We start from the raw sequence: 27,004 nt of genomic DNA, 5'->3' as shown, positions 1-27,004 counted from the left end.
TTAACGGGATGATGGAAGTGATTCATCACTGAAAGCAACGTGTGCAAAGTTTCCCGTCACTTGTGTGCCATCTGAAGTTTTATATACTGCACGCAGACGGAGCAGGCTTATTGTACTGTGTAGCGTTAAGGTTACTGTGTGCATGATTCATTTGTGCAAAGACTGCATGCTTATATTCACGTGAAACCAGTGAGTAAAACAGAAACAAAAATCAGAGCAGCATGAACTGATGAGATAATTTGCCGAATAAGATATAAACATTGTGCAGAGCATAACTGGCTGCACTCGTGGCGACACCCACTCAATGTACATACGTGCACCGATGTACGCCAATGCTACTTAACCAAAGCCTCAGGTCACAGTGAAAGGGCGGTGGAGGACAGACAAGCCACAGCATTAAGAGTCATGCACAGAAGAGAGATACATGTGAAGTATAAGCCGCTAAACCAAAAGAATTTGAGGGATAGGATTTGAGGAATAGAAGTTTCAAAATTTAAGGCAATCTACGTAGATGACAGCAAGGACTTGGTACAAACAAAGGCAAATACATTGGATGGCTCTAGTTGGATCTGTGTGAAAAGCTCAGATTTTTCATCTCTTTACAATCCAGGTTCTATGTATCTTCTCACTGATGTCTATGTGACAGAGAAACTGCATGGAATCCGAGATAAAGAAATCGATCTTTAATGTCTATGCTGGTAATGATGATGCGTTGAGAACAAACAACAGTTTTACCCTTTCTTTCGGTTAATCCACATTTTCCTAGAAATCTCTTTCCCTCACCCCACTTTATGTATATCTATCAAACATCAGACACGGTTGTCACTGGTTACAGCAGCCAAGCAATAGAAAGGCAGTCACATAATATAAGCATACTCTCTTTTTTCTAATCCATGAGATACAGCTCAGAGCCCTCGAGAGAAAAAATCATTTTGCATTTAGATCCTGGTTACGAAACACACCGACACAAATTCAAGATTTCCCTGAGTGGCAGTTGCCCTACGCATTCCTTCCTACGCGACTGCCCCCAGTTCGGCCACTGCATTAACAGGGGGAATCAAACTCGGCAACAATGTCACGAGTGGATGGATAGGCTAGAAGATACAACCGACAGCAACGCAGATGGATTTTGTCAGACCATCAGTCTGCTTTGTCGTTATTTTGGAGAAAGAAAAAGAAAAAAGCCTATCAATGTGCCAAATATTTTAAGCCCTATACACTAGTCGAGTAGCGAAAATAGCCGATCTACAAGATCATATTGTGATGTGACACGTTGAGCTTGTAGATAATTTCTTTTTTTTTTGCTTATGACATGCCCAAAATAGGGGTGCCAGGTTGAAAGTGTTTGAGTGACAATTTGTCTCACTTTCTTGTTCAATGCCTCCTTTTTTCCACATGCTTTCTCACGTCTGGGACATTAGCCCCAACATTTTCCAAACAGTCGCAAATACTCATATTTATGGAGTTGAAAACTACTGCGCGTGATATTAATTAATTTATTTTGTACTCAGAAGTAGTTTGCCCATTTTGCTATGGCAAATATTAAACTTCAATAAAAGCACATTGATTGGAACATTAAAGAACACAGTACATTACAATATATGTCTTGACTATAGTTTTGTGTTGGTCATGCATTCACATTGAGGCAGGCCATAATACAGGGTGCACACATCATGAGTTAAAATTATCAATTTGTTGTTGTTGTTGTTTTTTTTGTCTTTGTTTTGTTTCAAAAGTATCATTAACAAGCAAAAAACAATCCAACTTGCTACAGACAAATTGCAAAGAGCCAAACAAAAACCTTTATAAAAACAAAAAGTTCGTTCTTTTTCTTTTTTTTTCTTTTTTTTTTACAGTACAAAAGTTGGCACAGTATTCTCGAACCAGCACTGCTGTTTCTTTCAGACCGGATGACGTCAGAATCCCCAACTCACTGGACCTATGAACAGAATACCCTGCGAGAAAGAGAGAGAGAGAGAGAGAGAGAAAGAGAGAGAGAGAGAGAGAGAGAGAGAGAGAGAGAGAGAGAGAAAGAGAGAGAGAGAGAGAGAAACAGTCTTTCATACATATGCTCAGTATGAAAGCCTCGCTCTGCTAATAGAAGAGTCTCGTATATTCATATATAATAGCTTACAGGCAAAACTCTTCAGGAACCACCTGGGACTCCGAATTATCACTTTGCTGCTAAGGTCTAGACCTGCACAGTACAGTATAATAGGTAGGTACTTTATTGATCCCCGAGGGGAAATTAAAGATGTACAGTGCAGTACCCATAATAATTTATAACTTCAGTATAAATTTCTATTTCTTGATAGACACTGACGTTCACTCATTCAGAGATCCAGTGCAGATATCCAAGGCCAGCAGCTCAGTATTTTATCTTTATCTTAGTTATTGACTCTTACTACCCAATACGCCTCCTGTGTTTCATTCTTACTGCTGTCTGCTGCTATGACATCTGAATCTCTCTCCAGGGATCACTAAAGACTTATTTTGTATGCCTAATGGCGGCATGTTATGTACCTACCTGCATGTGTGACAGCAATGTTAAAAAGAACATGTACACAACAGCATACTAAACATCACGAACAGAACTATCTGTAAATAGTGTAGCGACCCCACAATAGACGGGTAACTGCTCCGCCAATGGAGCTCGGCTCTATTTGGTGCAGCGGGTTGCAAGGTCAGCTCGGGCCGGGGCACTGATCGCTACAATAAGTATATATTTTCATTATTTGACCAGTTTTTTGACCCGTTATTTGATTGTTTTTTTCTTTCTTTAATGCTCTTACTCTACCTCTACCCTCTATCATCTCATGGAAACTACAAAATGGAGCGCACGTTAGAAAAATAATATCACCCACTTCTTTACACCTGTGGTGTGACAATACAAGCTGGTTCTGATTCATGCATTAAGTTGGTACTTCACAAGCAATAACTGCTGTCTGAGGTTCTCGCATAGCTCATGGTTCTCATGACAAGTGCAAACTGTACATAAGAGTCATCTCAAATAACAGTCGGGGAAAAAGGAAAAAAAGCACAGAAAAAGAAGGCAGTCACTCGCTTTCACTCTAATCCTTATAGTTACGGTAGCAGGCCCCTTTTTTTATTTATATAATTTTTATCCCACGATTTTGTAACCCATTTTCACCCAGTGCCAATTGCCTATGTAATCCTGGGCTCTGCTCTCCCTCTGCCGCGCCTGGGGGGACAACGGACTGACCGCATGCTTCCTTCTATGCATGAGGAGTCAAAGTTGCTTCTTTTCACCTGACAGTGGGGATTTCCCTGGTTTGGACGTAGCGCGTGGAAGGAACACGTTATTCCAACCAGTTCCTTTCCCCTCCATCAGGCGCCCCGGCTGGCCAGGGGGAGGCATTATTGAGACCAGGATTACTGCATGTTTTTGTGAAGGAGGAGACACAGGGAGAACATGCAAACTCCACACAGAAAGGCCATATCGCCAACCCCACCTAGGGTGTGGGCACTGATGACGTGGAGGGAGGAACACGCCCCCAGTGCCCACAGCGCCCCCCGACGGGAATCAAACCCAGGACCTTCTAGCTGTGAGGCAAAGCGCTAACCACTACGCCACCGTGCCCTTTTGAAACAATGGGCCTTATCTGTGTTTCCAACACTACAGGTCCTTCCTTCAGTGGAGAGATTAACAAAAATAATAAACAAAATAAACATGGAAAGTGCTACTGGAGCTGCAGAACACACCGAAGGCAAAGCAATGGCAGAAAGCACTCACTCGTCCGAGTCTTTAGAGTCTTTTTTGCTGCTCTCCTCAATGTTGGCAATGGATTCAGAACGAAGTCGGTTGGTGACCTCATATGTGCGCAGCGTGACACCAAAGATGTCCTCATGGTAGCGGTTGTCATCCTGGTGGCCAGGTGGAGGTGCAGAGAGGGGGGAAAGGTGAATGACATGGTTGCTTTGAACTATGGGTCAAAACACCTTTAACCACAGTTAAAAGTTTTCACAGTGGTGGAAAAATACTCACATTGTTTAATTAAGTATACTTATCAATACTGCAATGTAGAAGTACTCTGTTAAGTAAAAGTCTGGAATTAAAATTTTACTTGAGTAAAAGTACAAAAGTATAGGTGTCAAAATGCACTTAAAGTACCATGAAAACTTGCGAGAACTTGTGAAATGGGACATTCTGCATTAATGCAGATTTCACAAGTTTTCACATGAATAAAGTGTATAAAAATCCTTTGAAAATAGCGGATCTACATCACATTTCAGTAGTTCCAGACTAGAATTGTATATTACTAGAAATTCGCAGCCGCTGCGCGGCCGCTCAATTCTAGACCTCACGTTGTTGTATAGACTGATAGCACTGTTTGCTATAGAAGACGCAGTTACAATACACAACATTGCCACACACACACAGTCCCATTCCGCGACCCACCGCCACCCGTGGGTCGAGACCCAGTGCTTGGGAAACAATGCTTAAAACATCATACACACACAGTTTTTATAGACGCTGTTTGTATCTGTCATCGTGCGGGGTGATGAGAGGAATGAGTGAGCGAGGACACGACAGGAGGCGGCGCGGCACTGCATGAGGTGTTCCAGCAAATGTGTTACTCCATAGCAGGATCCAGGCAGAGGTGGAACATAATTCGACTGGTAACCAAATGTTGTGTAACTGGCTTCACGTTCGGTGGAAAACACGACACACCTCCCTCTTTTGTAATTCGATACACTGCCAGTGCTCCGCTCAGCTCCGCTCTCTCTACCTCTCTACTCTCCACCCCCCCCCCCCCCCCCCCATCCTCCCCCCATCTCTGTAACTTGATACTTTGATGGCCATTGCTTGCAGCTTGCAGGCTTGGAGTGCGTTGTGTTTACGCCCATTTGTGACGTAAATCGCGTCGCCGGTCAACTTTGGATCATTCCGTCAGGAGTGGCTGCTCTGCATGAGGCAAATTTTGTTAAATTGAAATAAATGCGGTTCAAAGAGTGGCATGTTTAAAATGTGGACAGTGGAAAATGTTCACGTTTGTTCGACGTGGTGGCTATGTTTGTGAGAGGTGTTTGTGAGAATATGTAGCTAAACATTCTGCTTTAGGTTTGCCTCCAAATGCTCCGATGTATGCTGTAAGATGATTCTTACTGATTTTGACTGTACACAATGAAAATAAATGTCTATAACTTCTAAGACATTTGTATTTGTTCTTCCTTTTGCCCTTAAAATACATATCTCGTTCAAACCATGTCTGCTGTGGATACAGACAAATGATGTCATGCACTATAATAATGTCAGCAGTCACGAATAGCTTATACAGTCATATTTTATGTGTTCAGTGTGGTACAGTATAATGCACTCGCAAGCATCAGCACAGCAGAGGGAACTTTTTTCCTCCAACTCTTTCCTAGTATAATTATGTACTAAATTGACAAGCAGGCAGTGTACTGAAGCGCTTGGTTAAGTGTGGACCCCCCATTCTCTTCTCTCACTGACATACGTTAGAGAAGCCAGTGGGCGATGATGGGTTGACAGTGACGCTAGTGTGTTTGGCAGCCAGCATACGGTGGACATCTTTCATGCATAAATTACAGTGGTGTAAAGTAACTAAGTACATTTGCTCAAGTACTGTACTTAAGTCAATGTTGACATATCTTTTACTTTACTGGAGTAGTTACAGTTTTCAGTACTTTTACTTAATATTGTAATATTTACTCCACTACAATTGTTTGTAAACTTTAGTTACTAGTTACTTTGTAGATTTTGATTATTATTACAAAAACACTCATTAACCACTTCAACCCTAGACACATTTCGGCCATTTGAAAATAGCAGAACTACAAGACGCATTGTGAGCTTGTAGAGCTGCTATTTTCAAAGGACTTTTATACAATTTACAGTATACGTTCAAAACATTCGAAATGGGACATTCCACCTATTGAAATTTATTGAAAAGATTCTGGCACAGGATAACATCCTCAACGCCAGACTCACAGTATAGAAAAAGTATTTAAAAAAAGATTCATCATACCTTAATGAGTAGCTTACTTTCCACTTTTGGTACTTTACGAACTAATTCCGGACTTTTACTTGTAACAGAGTATTTCTACAATGCAGTATTGATATACTTTTATTTAAGTAAAAAAAAAAGGAATACATTTTACACCACTGCTAAATTATACTGTACACCATTGTGCGACAGGAGTCATTTTAAGCTCTTACTCTGAGCTTGCTGATGAAGAAGCTGGCGTCCTCCAGGCTTATCTTGCCCTCTAGCTTGATGATCTGCTGGATGGTCTTCAGGACGTCGTCCGCCATGGTCACGTCCCCGCACACGTAGATGTGTCCCCCCTCGTCCCTCAGGCACTTGTACACCGTCTCTGACAGCTGCTCGCGCAGCACGTCCTGGACATATTTCTGACGGGAGGATGGCAGGAGGTAACAGCCAGTGAGACAGAGTGCAGAGCCATTGAGCGTGAGCAAGAGAGAAGGAGAGGAGATGACAGACAAGGCGAGAAAGATGGGGGGGGGGGGACAAAGAGTGAATCATACGTAGTGAGGTGAAATCGCATGGAATGTGTGGAAACTCTTCACTAAAAGCAGCATTTTGCAGCATTTTGTCTTTGGCACCTGTGCCAGAGATTAGTATAAATTGGCAGTTTTCTAGCTCTTGGATGGGGGATGCGTAGCATTGTTCTGACGTTGTGTTCGCCCGACTCTCCCCATTACTAACCCTATCTCTAACACTAACCCTAACCATTACTAACCCTATCTATAACCATAAACCTAACCATTACTAACCCCATCTCTAATCCTAACCCTAACCATTACTAAACCTCTCTCTAACCCTAACCCTAACCATTACTAACCCTATCTCTAACCCTAACCGCACGTGTAGCCACGTAGTCGGAGTAATGAGACGTCGGACTTTCATAATCCTCCGGCTCAAGTGTATTTTCTCACTGGCCTTGTTAAATAAAGAAATAGGTGTAACGTTTGCATGACAATGAAGTTTAAAACAACTGACAAAAAAAAAGCTAAGTTAAAAAGAGAAGAGGCATTATTTTGACCCAAAAAGAAATGTGTGTTATATGTGTAGGTATATACAGTACATCATGGTTTTTCCTTTCCTTTTAAAAGCCTGTGTGAATCTAGGGGTCTGGTGACTGTGGTGAGGGGGCTAAGAAGTGGCCTGGGTTGTCTTGCAAACACAGAACTGCCAGATCAGAGGAAGAGACTATTTCCAGCAGGCAAATTATACATGAGTAAATTAATAATCACATCTGTGTTCTGAAAAAGATATATTCCTGTAAGATATTGTGACTTTGTGGGAACTGTATGCCCCATGGTCTGACATATAATGCAATGTCTCTTCCCCTGAAAAGCTTTAAAAAATGTTAAATAAAATGTTGGTCACACAAAAAGAGAGAAGAGGACTAACGGAAAAAGGAAAAGGATAATGAATATCAAGCGATAACACTTGACACCAACTCATATCTGTCCTGTTCACACAAATATGTTCTGTAGTATTTAGAGTCACGCTGCATTCTAAAGATCTGTGACGAACCCACTCATCCGTTGATTTGTTGTGGTACCTTTGGCATGCCGGGCTCTCTTGAGTAGGCTGTGAAGACTCCCTTGAACACCTTCTTGTCCAGGGCATCCTGGGTCTCGTCCTTGTAGATGTGGTCCGTCTCAGACTGGCGACAGCCAAACACCAGATACAGGGGATTCGTCTCGATCCCTGGGGAGGGCACATACCTTGACTTTACTCTGTTGAATGTAGCGTTCATTTTGACTGCAAATTGTTTTAGTTTAGTTTTGTTTTAGTGATAGTATTTTGAATAAAAAGAAGAAAAAAATGTAGTCATCATATTTTAGTGTTATGTCTTAGTTGACTAAATATCATAAGATTTTATTTGACAAAATCTACAGTTGATTTTGTCGAGAAAAAAGAATGTCCGCCTTGATGGTGTCGTACTGCCTGATTTTGCATGCTGACAATAGCCAAACTACAGGCTCACAACGCGTCGCAGCACAACACGTTGTGAGCTTGTTCCCACGAGTCTCCCAGGAATTAGCGTCCGCTCCCTAGCACCCGCGAGCCATCATGAATCTCAAGCAAGTGCCAACCTCACAGAAAGAAAATATATGAACATTTATGGCAAATACAGTATATGCAGAACATATGCCGCATACACTATTATGCCATATTCAGGTTCATGTTATGTGCATGTGGATTTATAGGAAATATGCGTCATATATACTGCATCAACATAAACATATATATATATATGTTCATATATTTCCGGACCTCGCTGAAATGATTCTTTCCAGGAAGGAAAAAATCCTTTACGAATCACATGTGGATTTCACACATAAACCTCTCTGTGAGCTGACAATAAATAAGGATTAGTGTGTGAAAAGCAGCAGCAGACCAACCCTTTTCCCGCTCAAAGACCTTCTGCTGCCAGAAGCTTCTGAAGGGAGCGATGCCTGTCCCTGGGCCAATCAGGATGCAGGGGAACTTGTTCGACTTGGGAAGCTGGAACGACGCCGCCCTGGAATCAACAGAACGGACTTTAAAACCACATAAACCTTCAATATTATTGATGATGCTAATGAACAAACGGTTTAACCCAGTGGTTTTCATATCGATGTTCATTATTCATTTGGCATTTGAGCCGCAGACCACCATTTGATGAGATTTTGCCTCTCAGACTATTTTTATTATCTTTGGATCAGATTTTGTCCATAATTCCATGCTGTATTGATGTTGGTAACATAGGAGAGATAAGAGGCAAACCTTGATCAACATCTAATTGTTTAGACTTGTAAATGTACTAATTTAGTAATGCAGATGTTGAACAATATTTTAACTCTTGAGAGCGTGAAATGGTTTCATTTACACTCTTAAGAGTAAGAACATTGCTTAATTAGAATTCTTCAGAATAAAACAAAATGGAAGTTTTACCCTCTGACGAAACACGGCACCATCTCGTCCTTCCTTATTCTGTTGAGCCAGGATGAACACACTCCATGGTGCTCGGGACCCTCCCCATCTGAATGACGCACATCAAACAGGCACTTTACTTCCTCACTCCTCCCATTCGCACCCTCTAAAAATCAGTGGTTCTCAAACCTTTTCACGTCAAGGACCCCAGAATTATGTGTTTGGGCGCAGAACCCATTTGAAATTATTTTCAAATGGGGTTGATTCTGTGAAAAGAATATAGTTGAATATTTAATTATATGATATGATATACTACATTTTTTCCCCCCACAGAATCAAATATTTTATGGTTTTGATTCAGGATCCTTGATGGCTTGATTCTAGGCTTAAAATAATTTATATAAATATTTGTGTTAAAGTCTATGGGTAATAATGAATAGCTGATTATTTAGAGGCACCAGTAAACCAGGCACACACACACACACACACACACACACACACACACACACACACACACACACACACACACACACACACACACACACACACACACACACACACACACTACTACTACCACACTAAGTAGACTACCCACAACGCAATCTTCAAGGGCAAGGGCATGTTTTTCTGCTGAGAGGAAATAACTGTAATTCAGTCATCAGTGCACACTCATGGGCACGGACGCACATTCAATAAGAGGGGGAAAATTGAAGAAGAATTATGGTTGCCGTGAGTTGCAGCTGGTTATGTTTGCTCACTACTCGGTAGTCTAAGAGCGTGGAAGCTGTTAAGTACAACCTATTAGATATATGCAGTAAGTGTGAAAGCCGTACTGTATGTGCTAACATAAACACTCGAGAGAGAGAGACAACATAGAAAACACCATTTAGAACAAAGTGGTATATACCTAAATATCCACAGTGATCCTGCTGGCAAAACACAGTCAACAGAAATTCCCAAGATAGGCCTACTGTACTTCCAATTTCAGGTTTCAAGTTGGCCCTATGGAGCAGACTGCTGTTCCAAGATAACTTTCAAGCCTAGAATATTTCCTCAGAAAGGGCAAAGCTGACTCATTTGACTCCCCATCAGTGGCTGACTTTCAAGCAGTGACATCAAAAGAACCACTGTGCGGTGCGGGTACCAGGTACCCCGTCTGCCAGCAAAAAAAAAAAAAAGGAAAAAAAAGAAAAAAATCATGATTTAAATTTAAATTACATTTTAAAAACTGTGCTCTATGCCATCGGGCGTGCTCAAGCTTAATTGCCTTGCTAATGGAATATGGAGAATACAGCCATTTGAGGCCTCCCTGTTGGAACCTGACGTGGAGGCCAGACAAACAGAATTAATTGCACCTCAAGGCCTTGGGGGGAAAAAAAAGTCTCAAGCAAACTTCTTTAATGGGAACACCTAGCATCACCTCCCCTGTCAATCAGCCACAGTTAGAAGGCATTTTACCCAGGTAGCATTTTAAATCAGAAGGAGGAGCGTGCGTCTATTCCAGTAACTCTTGAAAGGATCAAGGAGCCCCAGGTACAGTAGGCCTGTCACAATTATTACATAAACGCCTGATAGCTGATTTTTTTTTTATCTGCATAATCGTCCATGTTTCCATACTTTATCCAACATTCAGACTAGTTATGATATTTATCTGGCCTCCATCGGAACCTCTCTGATTAATCCAGGACATCCGTTTTTGTGGACAGGATTTATGTTGGTTGAAATCAGGTGATATTCTAGGCCAGATCTGACTAGTCATGGTCTGACTTGATCTGGCCCCAATCGAGACCTCACTGATTGGTCCAAGTCCTGACCGTGCTTTTTTTCCCACCACTGGCAGTGCATAGTGGCAGAATCAGTGGTTCTCAAAGCGGAATCAAGGGACTCTGTGGGTTCCTTTAGGGCAGGGGTGGGCAACATTGATAATGAAGGTGGGAGCCGCATGTGGCCCCCGGGCTGCCAATTGGCCATGTATGCTTTAGGGTCTAAATTGACCCATACAAGTCTTTAACTCTGACAGTATATAAATGGAACCAAATGGATCCTAAAGGGTCCCTTTGGTTCCATTTGTCTATTGTCAGAGGTAATGGGATATTTTACTTTCAAAATAACTTTTGGTCATTTTATCGTCTAATAAGTCTTTTATGAACACCCTGAACAGTTTTTAATTTGCTTCATTTAATATTTAGATATTTGATGTACTGTAAATGTTATCAGGCCCTCCCCGTCCAGGGCCGCTCCCCATACACACCCATTGCAACTTGTAAACTCCATTTTAACTACGATAGATTCATTAAAAACACCCATTATTTTTTCTGGTGACTCATAATACAGTGTTAAGGCCGTGTTTTTTGTGATAACTTTTTTCATTTATTTTTTGGAAAAATGGCAAAACTTTATACAAAAAATAATTATTAAAAATAAATGAAAAAAGTTATCGAAAAAACACGGCCTGCTCACGTATTAGGAGGGTAGTATGAGTCACCAGAAAAATATTGGGTGTTTTTAATGCATCTATCATGGTGCCATGATGTGGAGGAGCCCTGGAGGAGGAGGGCCTGATAACATTTACATCAAATATCTAAATACTGAATCAAGCAAATTAAAATCTGTTCAGGGTGTCCATAGAAACCTGATTAGACGATAAAATTACCAAACGTTTTTTTGAAAGTGAAATATCCCTTTAAGGAGAGACCTTGAAATGTAAAAGTTTGAGAAACAGTGAGGTAGGTAGATTACCTCGGGTCCGGTAGGAGACCACGGCCACGGTGAGGTGCACCTCGTTGGGGTGCGCGTCCAGCGAGGAGCTGATGGAGTAGTAGCGTGGCTGCAGCAGAGGAAGCTGGGTGAGCAGCAGGGTGGTGGGCATCTTGATGGAGTCGAACTCTTCCAGGACCTCCACCAGCGTGGAGTTGTTGTACCACTTCCACTGCTCGTACTCCTGCAGGCCCTGCATGGGGGGACAGTCAGGGAGGAAGGGTGATTACAGGGATGTCGCTTGGGGGTCCCAGGGGCATTTTCCACCCCCTAGGTGTTCACATTTAAAGGACGACGTCACCACTTTTCAACCTATTTTCATATATTTGGTTCTATTACTCAGTCTGTGTCTCTTAGGAGGACTGTGGGCAGTTCAGAAACCCGTTCTAGGTTATGTAGGTCTGGGAACGGCTCCAGAAGGGGCAAGGCTCTGTTGTGCATGACTGTAGTTCCCTTTCCCAAAAGGTGACATTCCGTTTTTTTCTTCACAAATGAAGGTGCCGTGTGTTTCCAGTTCAAATCTGCTGTAGTGCTGAGCCAATGACATGAAGCAATGAGAAACCGACCCTGAGAAGGAAACAGGAATGCCACCTCCTGGAAAAGGGAACTACAACGGTACTACAGTCATGCACAGAGCCTATTATGTCTCTATTTGTTATTGACATTGTCCTTTCACAATGAACAGAAGCAAGAGTAGAGCGCATCACTGCCTTACCGCGGCCAGCCTTCTGCACATGGTGTGGGAGGTAAGGGCAAGGGTAATGACTGTGGGCTACAGCAATCTGGCCGAACCAACACACTTCTAACATAATGCATTTTAGCAGTGCTACATACATTATGTCACACAGGCTTTCAGGTGGTGAAGCTTGTCTTTTGCTTGTCTGTCATAGTTCCTTGACAAATTCAGAGAGAAATGTTGGGCTACTTTTGTGTAATGTTGAACAAGTTGCCACAATATAAACCACTTTTTGAGCGGTGCAAACTGCTCCTACATTTCACGTTGTGTGCATTAGTACGAATCATATATGGATAGCCAAAGATAGATATCCGTGCTAATACACATACAGTTTTCCTCACAAAAAAACTATTTGCCTATTTTCAAAACTTGCAACAAGTTCTCTACAAAGAGCATGGCCCACACGAGAGCACAGGAGAAGGGACGCTAACCATTGAACTGAATGCTAAATGAATTACCTTACTGAGGAGCTCTAGTTTGTTCTAAATGAATTACCTTACTGAGGAGCTCTAGTTTGTTCTTTTGGTTCTCGTTGGTTGCCAGGGCAGCGAACTGCTGCAGCAGCACAGGGGTGGGCGGGGAGGTGATGTCCAGGAAGTACTGGAAGGCTTGGAATATGGTGCAGACAGGAATACGACCATCCGGTGACCAGTTACTGATCGTACCTGTAGCAGCAGAACATTAAGGTAGTTTATTACACGGCTTAATCGAATGCTTGATTCTGATTTGTCGATCGCTGAATTTATCTGCCTGTTATTTTTTAATACTGACCGCAGAACTCAATAACAGACCGTTGTCTAATCCTAGAGTCTAAGAGTCTAAGACTAGAGCACCTGGCTCATTTCAATCTGCGTTGCTTGATTTTGTGCCGTATCCAACAAGGCAGCTACTGTATGCAAACAAACACAATGTAATTTACGTCCAAACATTGCTCTCAAATGAGAACGTTGGCTAAACATTGCTCTCAAGTGAGAAATACAGTAACTGAATATAGATTTTGAATTTTATCAACAGCTGCCGTTGTTTTCTGAGGCAACGCATTGCACTGGATGCACCTGGCATACTGTAAATTAATGGTCAAACTTTCATTACCGTAAGCAATGAAATCCTTCCTTTTGTAGTTCCCTTTGGGCCAATTTGTACATTTCTTTAATAAGTATAAGCATTATCGGTTTGTGACCCACAAATGGCTTGCATGGGAAACAGTGCTTTACACCAGAGCCAAACAGACACACTAGGGACGTGCAGAGAATGTTAGAGAGGCAGGGGCTGAAATTTCTAAAAGGGCCTTTTGGTGAATGTATCGAAAATAGCAGACCTCCAAGCGTTGTGAGCATGGAGGTCGGCTATAATAGCCGACCTTCAGTGTGATACCACACTGAATTAAGCATAATTAAGCCAATACTGAAGATGTGGCGTAAGGCATGGATTTCTACACAGGGAGGGCAATTATTTCAACATAAGATGCTGCATTGAAGTTCAGGAGAGTTATTTTAGACAAGGTAATTCTCTTGAATGCCTCCGTCAGGTATGGCATGGAAAGAGGGCATTTGCATTTCTTTCACCATAGTGAAAACTGCATTCATGGTCTGGAGAGGGCACTTTTTAAAATGGCAGGGGCTCAAGCCCACTTTGATGTCTATGTGTGCATGTGCCTGTGAGACACACTACCCACCCAAGGCAGTGTTCCTCTCCTCCAGGAACTCCATTTGGAAGATCTGATCGACGGGGGGTCCGTCCTCCAGCTTCTTCACCAGAGACGCCACCAGGTCCACGTCGTTGCCGGCGAACACGCCCAGATGGTCACCGGGCAGGTACTTCAGGCCCTCGTGGTTGTTTGTGTGGAGCCGGATGAACACAGTGGTACGACTGCCAGAAGAGTAGAGGGTTAAATAAAGCCACAACCATTTGCGGTCCCTTCTACGTCAGTGGTTCTCAACCTTTTCTGACCGTTCTACAGATAAATATTGTGAAGATAGCAGATCTAGATGTAGATCGTCCATTTTCAAAAAATGTGTCTCTTTATATTATTTGACAATTTGGCGAATGTTGGCCAATTCTTTTATAGTATAGTGTGTTGATTACTTTTGATGGAGTAATGGTGTTTTTATTTACTTTCTTTCCTGACCTACAGGTTGAGAACCACTGTTCTATATTGATATAAAGTGCTATTTGATAAGTTCTATTTAACCAATTTAACGTCTTTTGTTCCACACCATGAAAATGTTAAATCTCAGTCTTGTGAAATTAAACTTACTCAGATTTAGGACTTTGCAGATTTAGAGATTCCACCATCTTGGCGCCGTACACCTTCTTCTTGTGAATGTAGTACAATGCTGTTGGCACATCACAGTTAAAATCACATTAAAGCCTTGTGTTCTAACCGAGATATTTTTGCTTGAAAATCTAGTGATCAATGGCACACATTGGATTTGTCATCACAGGACCAGTGAGTACCGTCTGTGAGGACTGGGGCCTCTGTGACGTTGGTCAGGCGGTACTTGTTCTTCTTCCAGCTTCGGTCATTGACAATCAAGGAGTTGTTTGCTTGGTCCATGTTCACGTCTATTACACAGAACACCTCACATGCCGCCTTGACATGCAACCAAAGTAAGCCATGGAAAAAGATGAGTGCACTGTCAGAAATAAGTGTAAACAACACTCCACAAAACTCCCCCTCCACCATAATCAGCATAAAGTGTGTAAGGCAATAACCTTAAAAACGTTCTTGGCCCAGGTTCTGAAGGACTCCTCCTGGCCACACAACTCGTCCCCCTCTCCCATGCGTAGGATGCGCTCGCCCCCCAGTTCTTCAAACAGAGTGTCAACAGCGTGGGCAAAGGCACAGAAGTGTGGGTAGGCCCTAGAGCCAAGGCCAAACACTGAGTACCTACACAGAGGGAGGGAGAGGGAGCGTGAGGATGTGTGAATGAAAGATAGAGAAAGACAAGACCCAGCGCCTGCAGCATGCCTGTGCCACCGCACACAAAGTTCAAGACTTTCAAGACCACCGCTGCCATCTCCATCTAAACAAAACCTCCAAATGAGTTCATCCCTCTTAAAAAGGTCAGACTGGCTGACAGATAAGAGTAAGACTTAATCACTATAAACGACATACTTCGTTGACCAGAGTCCCCCACTGCTCTATACTAGATTCCTTCTTCCTGTATGTGATAAATAATCTCCCAGCATTTGTCGTTGTATACAGTACATCAGTAATCTATGCCCAAATGCCCAGGTGATGATACATACTGGCTTAGTGCCGTCATTCTCTTCCTTCGGAGTCGGACTGTGCCCTGGTCCATAATAACTGGATGGGGGGTGCACTACAAACACCGAACCTATGACCTATTAATTTCTGTTTTTGATTACCTGACATTGGAGAAGGGTCCGGTACTTCCGAACATACCAGCGTCGTCACTGGAGGACTTCTGAGCGTCCGAGTGGGAAGAGACACTGTTAAAGCGCACCTTGTAGGACCTAGAAGATCGTTGGGAACCAAGAAACAAGAGGCGGAGACCCGTTAAGACAAGGACAGAACTGAAAGCTTGAAGCTCCACGTGCCACGGACAACACAGTTCTACTCACTTCACTTCTTCTGTGTCAAGCGTTGGGTGGCTCAACTCCATCAAGCCAGCACCGAATTTCTACAGAGGCAAACGACAGGTTTGTTTTTGATACATCTGATTACAATTCATTGGGAGATAGTGGTATGCTAAACATGCAGTGGTGGACAAAGCACTCAACTCCAGTGCTTGGGTTTATTTTATTTTATTTTATTTTATTGATTGATTGAATACTTTATTAACATGCTTATTAACAGTGGAGGTGGCACAGTCATAAGTTGTGCTAAAAGGAGAACACAAAAAGCCCCGGGGGCTTTGTTTCCATTGTGGTACTTTGTATTACATTTATTAATCAGTAATACATACAGTATAATACACCACAGACAATACAATACAAACTACAGTATACTACAAAACAAAAATAATAATGGAATAAAACTAAGTAGAAATAAGGTATATTTACAGAGAAAGTAGGGGACTGGTGGGGGTCAGGGTATTCTACCAACAAGGTGTTCAAGCAGTTCAAACTAAACTACAAAGGAAAATTGCTCATTTAAACTTGTACTTCAGTTAAGCACTGGAGTAGCCTACTTGCTTTTAGAAATATTCAAAAGTACATGCTTTTACAAATATTTAATAATTCAAAAGTACAACTTATGATCATTTTAATAATTAATTAATTGAATTCATTGCTGTAATTGAAATGGACAAAAGTAAAAAAAAAAAAAAAAAAAAAAGTTTTTCAAACGATTTAAAGAGAAATAGTGAGAATAACCGATCTACAAGCTCACAATGCATCGCGATGCACTGTGGGCTTGTAGATCGGCTATTTTCACTACTTATGAAACCGAAGCGGTTCATTAATAATTTACCCTTTCCCTTCCTAGAATTGGAGGGGAAACACACACACACACACACACACACACACACACACACACACACACACACACACACACACACACACACACACACACACACACACACACACACACACACACACACACACACACACACACACACACACACACACACACACAGCAACACACGCACCTCTCCATTTTCGGGTGGATCTCCATTGCCAAAGGTACTGGTCACCACTAACACCAATGTCTCATGCTCCAGGTGTACCACGTCATATTCTTCCATGGACATTACCTGCAGACAACAGAAGAAGAAGAAGAAAGCTCTTAGTAAACCCATTTAAGACCTGGAATGTAATTGTGTAACTCTAGATTTTAACCACTTTAACCATTATTTTATGCTTTAAGTATTACAAAATAGCTGTTATTATGTCAGTGGTGCTCAAACCTTTTCATGTCAAAGATCCCCAAAATGATATGTATTTGTTCCATGGACCCCCATCTCAAAATATTTAGTTCCAGGGAACCCCCAGAAGCAAAGTTACAAATGTAAAAGCCTTCAGGTCTTCAGGCTTTACTGCTCTTTTCCTGAAGATTTCCTGCAAATGCATTTTCCCCAGGTTTCTTTCCCTGTTTTGCCTTTCTAATGTTTATGGAGAATGGAGCGTATTTTTGCCAATCTGCCAATCCACTGGAAATCTACTGTCTTGCCAATGGCAGGACGTGTGAAGTTTTGAAAAGGCACATCAGTATATTCAAAGATTTGCACACATTTTCACGACTGTTCAAAAGTAGCAGATCTACAAGCTTGCATGTGATCCGGTTAGTCCGGAATTCTCCTTTAAGGGGCCGTGCCCCGGCTGGGGGGGGCTCCCATATTTCAAACAATGTAATCGCATAATTTCGTCTCAAGTCCGGGTCTGAGACTATGCTGTGGATTATCATCTCGCCTCTTTTTGCCTTTGCATTCATTGATGACATTGTACTATGGAATACAATAAAAAAAAGCTACATAAGAATAACATGGGTTTAGGGTCCCTCAAAGATAATCCAACAAAATCTGCACTGAACATGTCATACAGTGTCATACCCATCATAAAGCCTGATTCATACTTAAATACCTGCAGTACAAGTCACAACGGCTCCCACCTCTGACTACACATTGTGTTTAGTGTAATCTCTCTCTGTCTCTGTCTCTGTCTCTCTCTCTCTATTTATATTTATGTTTAAAGGTAGTCTCTGTACATTGATTCTACCGGTAAGTACCAAGATCACTCGATGCAGACAGTACAGGAACAAACAACACACACACACACACACACACACACACACACACACACACACACACACACACACACACACACACACACACACACACACACACACACACGCATGCGCGCGCGCGCGCACGCACACACACAACACACACACACACACACACACACACACACACACACACACACACACACACACACACACACACACACACACACACACCAGTTTTTTGGTGCCCCCCGGATAGATTTTACACATCCTATATTCATAGCCATCCTATATGTCTTGCTCAGGGACACACACAGACACACTGCTGGCCTGGCCTGGCATCGAACAACTAAGGCCCTGACGCTGGCCCAGTGGCCGAGCATGAACACCGTAATGAATACAGTCTCTGCCCAGGCAACAAGTTGATAATGTGCTTGCTGCTTCCATATAATTAATTAGCACTCAGCACTATCATGTTGGTGTGCCACACAATCAGTGTGAAGAGACAACTATCCTCAGCCCCATGACAAGCAGGAATGGCCCCAGGCATTCTCATCTGCTTCTGAACCACACACACACACACACACACACACGCACACTCATGCACACTCATGCATGCAACGCAATCGCTTGTTGTATGATTGATCACATTTGGGAACAAGGAAAATGAAGCAAAATGTCCTAGAGCCAAAACACTACATGATTGAGAGAGCAACTCATGTTATTATTCTTTGTCCAAAGTCATTTACACCGCCAGGGGTGCTTTTCAGATCTCATCTTAAACTACAGCTCAACGCCTGGCTGGATGAATCTCAATTCCGACCCCCCCGCACTTTCATGCAGGCGAGCAGAAGAAAATGTGAAAAAAATACTTATTTGCTTCCTCTCTGCACTTTAATCGTTCTTCCAAGTAGACATCAGCACAAATAGAGGTAAACTTATTTTTAGTATTCTAATGGTACAGTACCTTTGCGTCAAAGGCGTGATTGAAGATTTGACAGAGGGTTTTGGCGTATTCTTGGGACTTGCCCGTCTCTGTGGCATACAATATGGAGGCCTTGACTCTCTTGGCCATTGCTTTACCCATTAACTTGGCTGAGAACTTCACGGCCCTGCAGAGAAGGGGCAGGGGGGAGAGAGAGACAGAGAGAGAGAGGGAGGGTGGGGGGAGTATAGAATGATAGATCGAAAAACATATAGAAATTAAAGTCAAGTACATTTTATTTATATAGCACCAAATCACAACAAAGGTTCTCATGATGATACTTTACTTTTTTTTTATAAACTTTATTTAAATTATGCCGAGTTTACAATAATTTTTTTAGGCATTTACATCAAAGTCAATACAGGCCTTTAAATACAAAAATATATAGAAGAGCATTACATATAAAAAGAAAATATATAGAAGCGCATTACAATACTTTTTTTTTTAATTTCTTTTTTTAACAATCAATAATAGGTGCCATTGCTTCAGTATTTTTTGTTTGGAGTCCAGTGTTCTTTGTCTTTTCAGTTCAGTTATTATTTGTTTGAAAACCACTTCCCCAGAGATTATCTCCTGGTGAATCACCACAGCACTTCTAGTGTTCCAGCACAGTACATTTCACAGACCAATGGAATTCTTGGTCCATGGCAGACATCGAAAACATTATAATTGACATCTTAAAACCGATGTGAGCCATCTTCCCCCAAACATACCTTGGCCTATGGCAGTCTACCAGCAGGTGTTATGGACTTATCATCATTTTCCATAGGGCATTTCATCGTTTTTACAAAACAGCTCCATTTCACAACTGCACTAACAGCTAGCCTCCTAATTGAGACCAGCCACATTACACCCCTCTTTTTTCAGAAAGGTTCTTGCTCCAAATATTATTTAGGCACACCTGTTTTTCAATAAGGTATTTATAAGGGAAGTTGCCACCATACATATCCTCACATAGCATTGTATACATAGTTTTACTGGCCATTTCAACCCAGTCAATATTCAAATGTTCAGAAATGCATATCAAGTCCCCATACATGACTTTAAAATATGGTACTGAGCTCCTTGCCCGAGCTTTCTTTTTGTTCCAGCTCAGTGTCTCAACACTAGATTTTGTTTTTAATCGGATGAATCTAGGGTTGCAATACATCCCAAAGGGATTAAGTAACTCATAACATGTCTACAGTGGATTTTTATGAAAGCAACACTTTGCAGATAGAAAGAGAATAGTTCAAGCTTTCCATAGAGCCGCAGTATTGGTAAGTTTGATGTCGCTTAATACAATCAGATAGCAAAAAGCTGTTTTGATGCATTGGCTGCCTATGGTAGGTATTGCAACCCTAGATTCATCAGATTAAAAGAAAATCTAGTGTTGCAATTTGCGGCTATCCACAGACCACATAGCTCTTCTTCTAAAACCAGATGCAACATACAAAAGGAAATTCTCAATTTAAGTCCAAGGTCCACAGCCCCTCCATTCTTTTTACTTTTATAGAGCAGGTGTCTTTGTGTAACCTCTCTAGTGGTTCCCCATATACAGGTATGACACTTTACTGAGAGCAGGCCGAAACCACGCTCTTTAATTTGCACAAACCCAACAATTATCACATAAGCAAGCAACAAAAAACTCCCCTTTAGTGAATTAATGTGAAGCAGTGGTGTAAAGTAACTAAGTACATTTACTCAAGTACTGTACTGTACTTAAAGGGCAAGTTCATCTCTGGGACAACCTGATCTTATTTTATTGTTGTTTGGGACAAGATCAACACAATCCTAATCCTAACACAAAGAGTAATTCTTTTTGCTCAATCTGTGTTTTGAGATATTTTAGTATTTCAGCATGAATGATGATGCATTTTGCATCATATGATGCATGATATGATGCAAAATGCATCATCATCATTCATGCTTGTGTTGATCTTGTCCCAAACAACAATAAAATAAGATCAGGTTGTCCCAGAGGTGAACTTGAATTTTGAGGTACTTTGCTAAAGTATTTAGAATTTCAATCATTTGACTTGTACACTACATCTCAGAGGCAAATATTGTAGTTTTACTCCACTACAATCATTTGAAAACTTTAGTTACCAGTTACTTTGTAGATTTTGATTATTATTACAAAACATTATTCACTTCAGCCGTATACTGTATATATTTCAGCCATTTGAAAATAGCCGATCTACAAACTTGTGATGCAACGCATTGTGAGCTTGTAGATCTGCTATTTTCAAAAGATTGTTATACAGTTGTAAAATGGGACATACTAATGAGTACTTTTACTTTTGATACCAATACTTTTGTACTTTTACTCACGTCAATTTTGAATTTGAATTTACTATAATTGCAGTAGCGATACTTTTACTTAAGTAAAAGACGTGGGTACTTTTTACACCACTGCATTGAGAACTAGATGTGAGAGAAAACACAAACACAAACTGTCATGACCAAAAGTCTTACTACAGCCTTCTGGCTTTAATTCAGCCCAGGTTCAGTTATCACATGATTCATTTCAGCAGACACTGCAGATCATGTCAAAAGCAGCGGATGGATGGGGATTGTGATTACTTGTGCTTGTCATGTCCTCGAGGCAATTACATTAATATCATAGAACCCATATGCACGCATGCACCCACCCACATGCCTGTGCGCGTAGACACGCGCATACAAAGAGCTGACACAGCTCTGATTGCTCCCCGAGGGGTTGATTGGGTGAATTACACCGTCGAGTACACAACTTCCTTCCCGTGTCTCATCTCGATCGATCGAACAAAGACAACGAGGAAAGAGAAGTTAAAAGGAAAATCGCCCTGTTTAACTCAGTATTAGCAAAGACAGTACATTTTTGTATCTCCATTAAAGCTGCCCTATGTCGTTTTGTGTGTGAATAACATTGTATTTTGACAAATCTCTGTGTTAACACAATATAACCTAACTTTTCTATTGAGACATTTTGATCCTGTGGTAGGATAAAAAACATTCTTCTAGGCCCAGGATCACCAAAACAAAACATATACCGTATTTTCCGGACTATAAGGCGCACTTAAAAGCCTTTAATTTTCTCAAAAAACTACAGTGCGCCTTATAGTCCAGTGCGCCTTATATATGGATCATTCATTGACATTGACATTCCCTTTAGCACAGCTCCATCTGTTGGATGCATAACGCAACGGTAGCGTCTATTATGTGCGCCTTATAGTCCGGTGCGCCTTATACATGAAAACAGTTCGAAAATAGACCATTCATTGACAGTGCGCCTTATAGTCCGGTGCGCCATATAGTCCGAAAAATACGGTAATTGAATGTTGTCATTGTCCCATAGGCAGTCATTCTATTTCTCCATTCTATTTCTCCACTGGATAAGTAGGTGTGCTCTATTACTGTAGCTCAGTGGCACTTGTGCAGGGGACCCCAAAGTTTGTTATTTCGGTCATGGTTGATGATGGAAAGAAATGGCTTGGTATTCACATCATGCAAACCCCCTCTCCTCTTTTGGCTCACATACTGCAAGTGCAAGTAAATGAAAACACAAATCAAACTTCTTATCTGATATAAATACCACTTTTATAGTTTTTCCAAGGCTTATCAAAAGAGTGCATTCTTACTTGGCCAGCTTCTTAAATCCAATGGTTCTCTTTTTGGTGGGTGTTCCGTTGTTCACCGCCTTCCACACATAGCCTTTCCAGGCGTCAGTCTGTGTCAGATAAGGAGAAAGGCACAGAAGACACAGTGGCAGTGTGAAGCTTAAGCAGATATCTAGTGTTGCACACGAAAACACACTGTAACATGACAAATCATCCATCCCTCATGAACAAGGTTCATCAACATGTCCGTACACAGGCAAATGTGTCCGTGGAAAAGAATTGGTCTTGTCCGTGGCAAATTTCAGATTTTCTGTTTTACACATCATTATAATAGGCCTAATTATTTTCATCATAATAAACAATTAATGAATGTCAATCTCCAAGTTTTCTTCAGAATATATATGACACTGATTTACTACGACACGACACTGTGGAATATTAGGAGTCCAACTAGAGTCACAAATGTTTTATTTTCAAGGACCCCCTTAACTCTGAGAGTGTTCAAATGCAACCAAATGGACCCTTTATGGGTCCATTTGGTTGCATTTGAACACTCTCTGAGTTACAGACCTGTTACGGTCACAGGGCTATTTCTTCATGTGTTTCTGGTAATATTATTGTCTGCTCATGTTGTATGTCAGTGGGGGGAAAATGGAATTTTGACAAAAATGTCCACCATAAACCAACATGACCATGATCCCTGCTCATGACTATATACTGTATGATATCTGCCCGTTTGCATTCCCTGGCCACGTGACCTGTTGAATCCTCACCTGGTACTCGAAGGAGGGTGTGAGGTGGTAGTTTATCATCTCCTGGCCGAACACTGGAGTGATGCTTCCCGACATGGGGGGCACGATCCACGCCCAGTCTCCAGGACAGCCCCCCCGGAGCTTGTGCTCGTTGTCCATGTGCTTCATGAAGGACTCTGTGGCCGAGTGGTGGTCTACTATCGTCACTTTGCTGATCTGGAGAGAGAGGGCAGCAGTATGATTAGCAGTGGTGTAAAGTAACCAAGTACATTTACTAAAGTACTGTACTTGAAGGGGAATACCTCTCATTTTCAACCTTACCACCTTACCACTACTCTCACTAGACCTGTCATTGAGAAGGAAACCTACAATAAAGCTTGTGTGTAGGCCTATGTATGTGCTGCTGACACTTGTCAACTTCTCCACTAGTTGGAACCCTACATCGACATGCCACTGAACTGTACTTGTACTGTGTTGCACCACCGGAATCAGGTGATGCTGTGTTGACCAAAGTCATAAATGATGCGTAGCCTGTGAGCAAAATTCAGCCAGAGACACTGGAGTGGGTTACGTGCCTCCTCTGTGGGTTATGTAACTGTAAGGGGGGAGGGGGGGGGGGGGGGGGTACTGACACCTGCATTTACACTAAATGCTACAAATACTGCAAATGCCCAGTGTGTACTGGAGTAATCCGACAGACATTTTATTTTCAACGGACGAAAACCCAGTTTTCATTCGCCCACAACTCAGGTCACATTTATGGATCCTTGTTTCTAGTACATCAACATTCAAATATCTCGAAGTTCAGCACTACAGTTACCCACCTGGAAACTGTAGAGAACGGCGATGTTGATCTCCACCAGCGCCGTGTCCTTCCATAGGGAAGAGATCTTCCTGATATCCAAGCCCATCCTCGTAGCTACATCCTGTGTGGCAAGGAATGTAGGACATCATTCTTTCATTGCAGACGTAATACCATGACAATGATACAGTATGATGCTCCACATTAATCTGAGGGCTGCAAGATGGCCATCATACATAATAGGCCTTTGTAGCAATTGTCACTACTTGAGGCAAAGGTGTTGTGATTGAAAATAACAGGAAACACATCAAACTCCAGAGAAAAGATTGCCCCCTACTAATTATGGCTATGCAACATGCAAATAAATGTGTTGGGTCCCCTGACTCATGCCAGTTCTGAAGAACTGGCATCGTCACAAATACATTGCCTGCAACATGAAATCATGCTGCATTGCTCTAAAATTCTTTACAGTATGTGAGCACACTGTAATGAGTGTCCTTGATAACATGCTGTAGCCTAGTGTGCTATGACTAATGTGCTCTGACTAATGTACATACTTTGCTATTTTTAAACCCTACTATTGTTGCTATTTTTTATTACTGTATTTCTTTGTTATTGTTGTTATTGCTGCAACAATGTTGAGGAACAAAAAAAACAAAGAATTGTACCCTTGTGTACTCGTTAATAAGATGAAGAATACAAATCTGGAGTCTTGAATAATAAGAAAGTATATGATTAGTCTAAGGCATTCATGTGTAGTTGTTAAACTCATACAAATATCATACACAGTACCGTGGTCTTACATGGCTTACTGGCACTAATTCGGCCCTAATTCCAACTCTGTCATTCATGTGCTTTTCACCTTGCAGTTTTGCTAAGCAAAATGTTATAGCTTGGTAAAGGGGGGCATTTGGATTTAGAAATCAGGGAAAGGGGTACAGAAGCCAAAACAGTTTGAGAATCACTGCCTAAGATTACCTCAATAATGTTGTAACGTGAGGTGTCACAGAAGTCCCTCACACCAATCTCTGTGCCCATGTACCAGCCGCTGAAGGGGCAGGCAGTGAACTGAAGCCCCCCAACATCCAGCATCATGCTGGCCACCGCTGGCAGAGCATACCACTTCAAGCCCAGCTCCTTAAACCACTCAAACCTGGGCAAGGAAACAACATTTATTCAACATGAATAAAGGGTTTTGTGACATATACTCTAGCTCAAGTGTTGTATGACCCAGTTCACAAATTCTCCTAGAGATAAAAAAAAAAAAAAACAACACAGTGAAAGGCATTCCTTCGGTGAATATACAATACATACATTTCTTACCCCTGCAAACCTAGAATAGGTCATCCATGCTTTTATCTCCTCCAAACTTTACAATGGTAATGCACTTTATTTGCGTATCAGCAAGTGACATATTATACAAGACTGCAACTGATGCAAAACGCAAGAGAAATTAACACATTACACCAGTCCTTGCTTAGCCTGCTTCCAGACCAGAGACCCCGCCCACTCTCAGAGTGGACTCTTTCTCTGGTCTGGAGCTGAGTACAGGAATCACTTTTTATTTTCGGCTGCTCCAATGAGCGCGGGGGGTGGGGGTGGGTCTAACGAATATCCAATCCGCGCAGCAGTTGAAACGATTCAAACGAAGTTCACACACAGGCAGGCTGAGGAAGGCACACGCACACACACGCACGCGCTGAGTTCACCAAGCTGTTTATGTTGATTACATGTTTCTGGTCGCAGTTCTGTCACTGGCACAGACAGAGACACACACACAATCACACACACAGTCCGCGACCGTGCGTCGCGTCCACCGTGCGTCTCGATCACCGTGCATCGCGATCACTCGCGCGCGGATGCACGCGTGCACGCTCGCAAAAAAAGTCCCTCCCTGTAAATCGCTTAGAATAGAGCACAGCTTCAGACTAAAGCGTGAGCTGAGTCTGAAATCAGGCTAGTCCTTGCTGCCCTTCACTGGTTACCTGCCAGTTTTACAATTGGTTTTACTGCTTGTTCTTAATGGTCAGGCTTTCTTAGGCCTTCTTATATTTGTGATCTTGGTGCCCGATGAGCCTGGCCTTTTGCCTGGGATCCTCCAGCAGTGCCCTAGTGGTTCAAAAGTCACAGCTCATCACTAGGGGTGACCGCTGACCGTGACTGTTGCCGTACAGGCCTGTCAGCTGTGAAACTCCCTGCTTGGAGATCTCAGGCAGGCAAACTCTCAGTGCCACGTTTTAAATAATGTCTTGTTTAGCTTAACCGCGGCTTTTACTTTTATTATCAGTTTGAACTGTAACATACTTTGTAACAAGGTGTCGTTCTTCCGGCGTTTAGGTCTGTCCCATTGGTTAGAGCGTATCACTAACTCATCGTCGTTAGCGCCTCTTCCTGTTTTTTCCATTAACATGGGAGTGGATGGGGTATATTATGATGCTAGCCATGTTCGACACGTCTGATAAGGGTTTATATTTACTGTCTGGGGAAGCCGCGGCTGAAGAGAAACACTCCAATTCCCAGAATGCAGCGGTAGATAACGTGATCAGGAAAACTCCGTCCAGATCACGTTATATTTAAAAAATATGTCATCTCAATACGTATCAATAAATTGTTAAACTTAAGTAGAGGTATGGTCTCTTGTTAGACCATACAGTATAATGTATTCTATACTTTCATTCAGCAATGAACAGATCCTTAGTAGTTCAAAGAATTGTCTATTTATAGGACTTATAAGATTTTTATAATCAACAATATCTTACACAGTCAATG

At 41.9% G+C, this 27,004-nt stretch overlaps 1 protein-coding gene across 1 annotated transcript in view; it reads right to left on the bottom strand.

Annotated features, from left to right (window-relative positions):
- Positions 1-3,750: 3,750 nt before the first annotated feature.
- The window catches only part of LOC308296288 (nitric oxide synthase 1-like), a gene marked incomplete at its 3' end in the record, with an annotated part of 27,035 nt that continues 3,781 nt past the window's right edge, over positions 3,751-27,004 (bottom strand). Inside the window, exons 6-24 of the mRNA XM_080739508.1 lie at positions 25,214-25,388; positions 24,258-24,359; positions 23,455-23,649; positions 22,703-22,791; positions 19,083-19,227; positions 17,043-17,147; positions 16,015-16,073; positions 15,799-15,906; positions 15,142-15,316; positions 14,884-15,019; positions 14,684-14,762; positions 14,102-14,295; positions 12,922-13,091; positions 11,673-11,883; positions 8,955-9,042; positions 8,423-8,541; positions 7,576-7,724; positions 6,203-6,397; positions 3,751-3,885 (exon numbers count right to left, since the gene is read on the bottom strand). Of these exons, the coding sequence (XP_080595634.1) occupies positions 3,751-3,885; positions 6,203-6,397; positions 7,576-7,724; positions 8,423-8,541; positions 8,955-9,042; positions 11,673-11,883; positions 12,922-13,091; positions 14,102-14,295; positions 14,684-14,762; positions 14,884-15,019; positions 15,142-15,316; positions 15,799-15,906; positions 16,015-16,073; positions 17,043-17,147; positions 19,083-19,227; positions 22,703-22,791; positions 23,455-23,649; positions 24,258-24,359; positions 25,214-25,388 (2,629 nt within the window). The remainder of the gene's footprint in view (positions 3,886-6,202; positions 6,398-7,575; positions 7,725-8,422; positions 8,542-8,954; positions 9,043-11,672; positions 11,884-12,921; positions 13,092-14,101; positions 14,296-14,683; positions 14,763-14,883; positions 15,020-15,141; positions 15,317-15,798; positions 15,907-16,014; positions 16,074-17,042; positions 17,148-19,082; positions 19,228-22,702; positions 22,792-23,454; positions 23,650-24,257; positions 24,360-25,213; positions 25,389-27,004) is intronic.

The sequence above is a fragment of the Nannobrachium achirus genome, assembly GCF_963921795.1.
Source record: "Nannobrachium achirus genome assembly, chromosome: 12".
Classification (NCBI taxonomy): Eukaryota; Metazoa; Chordata; class Actinopteri; order Myctophiformes; family Myctophidae; genus Nannobrachium; species Nannobrachium achirus.
The sequence above is the reverse complement of the archived record's forward strand: the minus strand, read 5'-3'. Positions and strand labels throughout refer to the sequence as shown.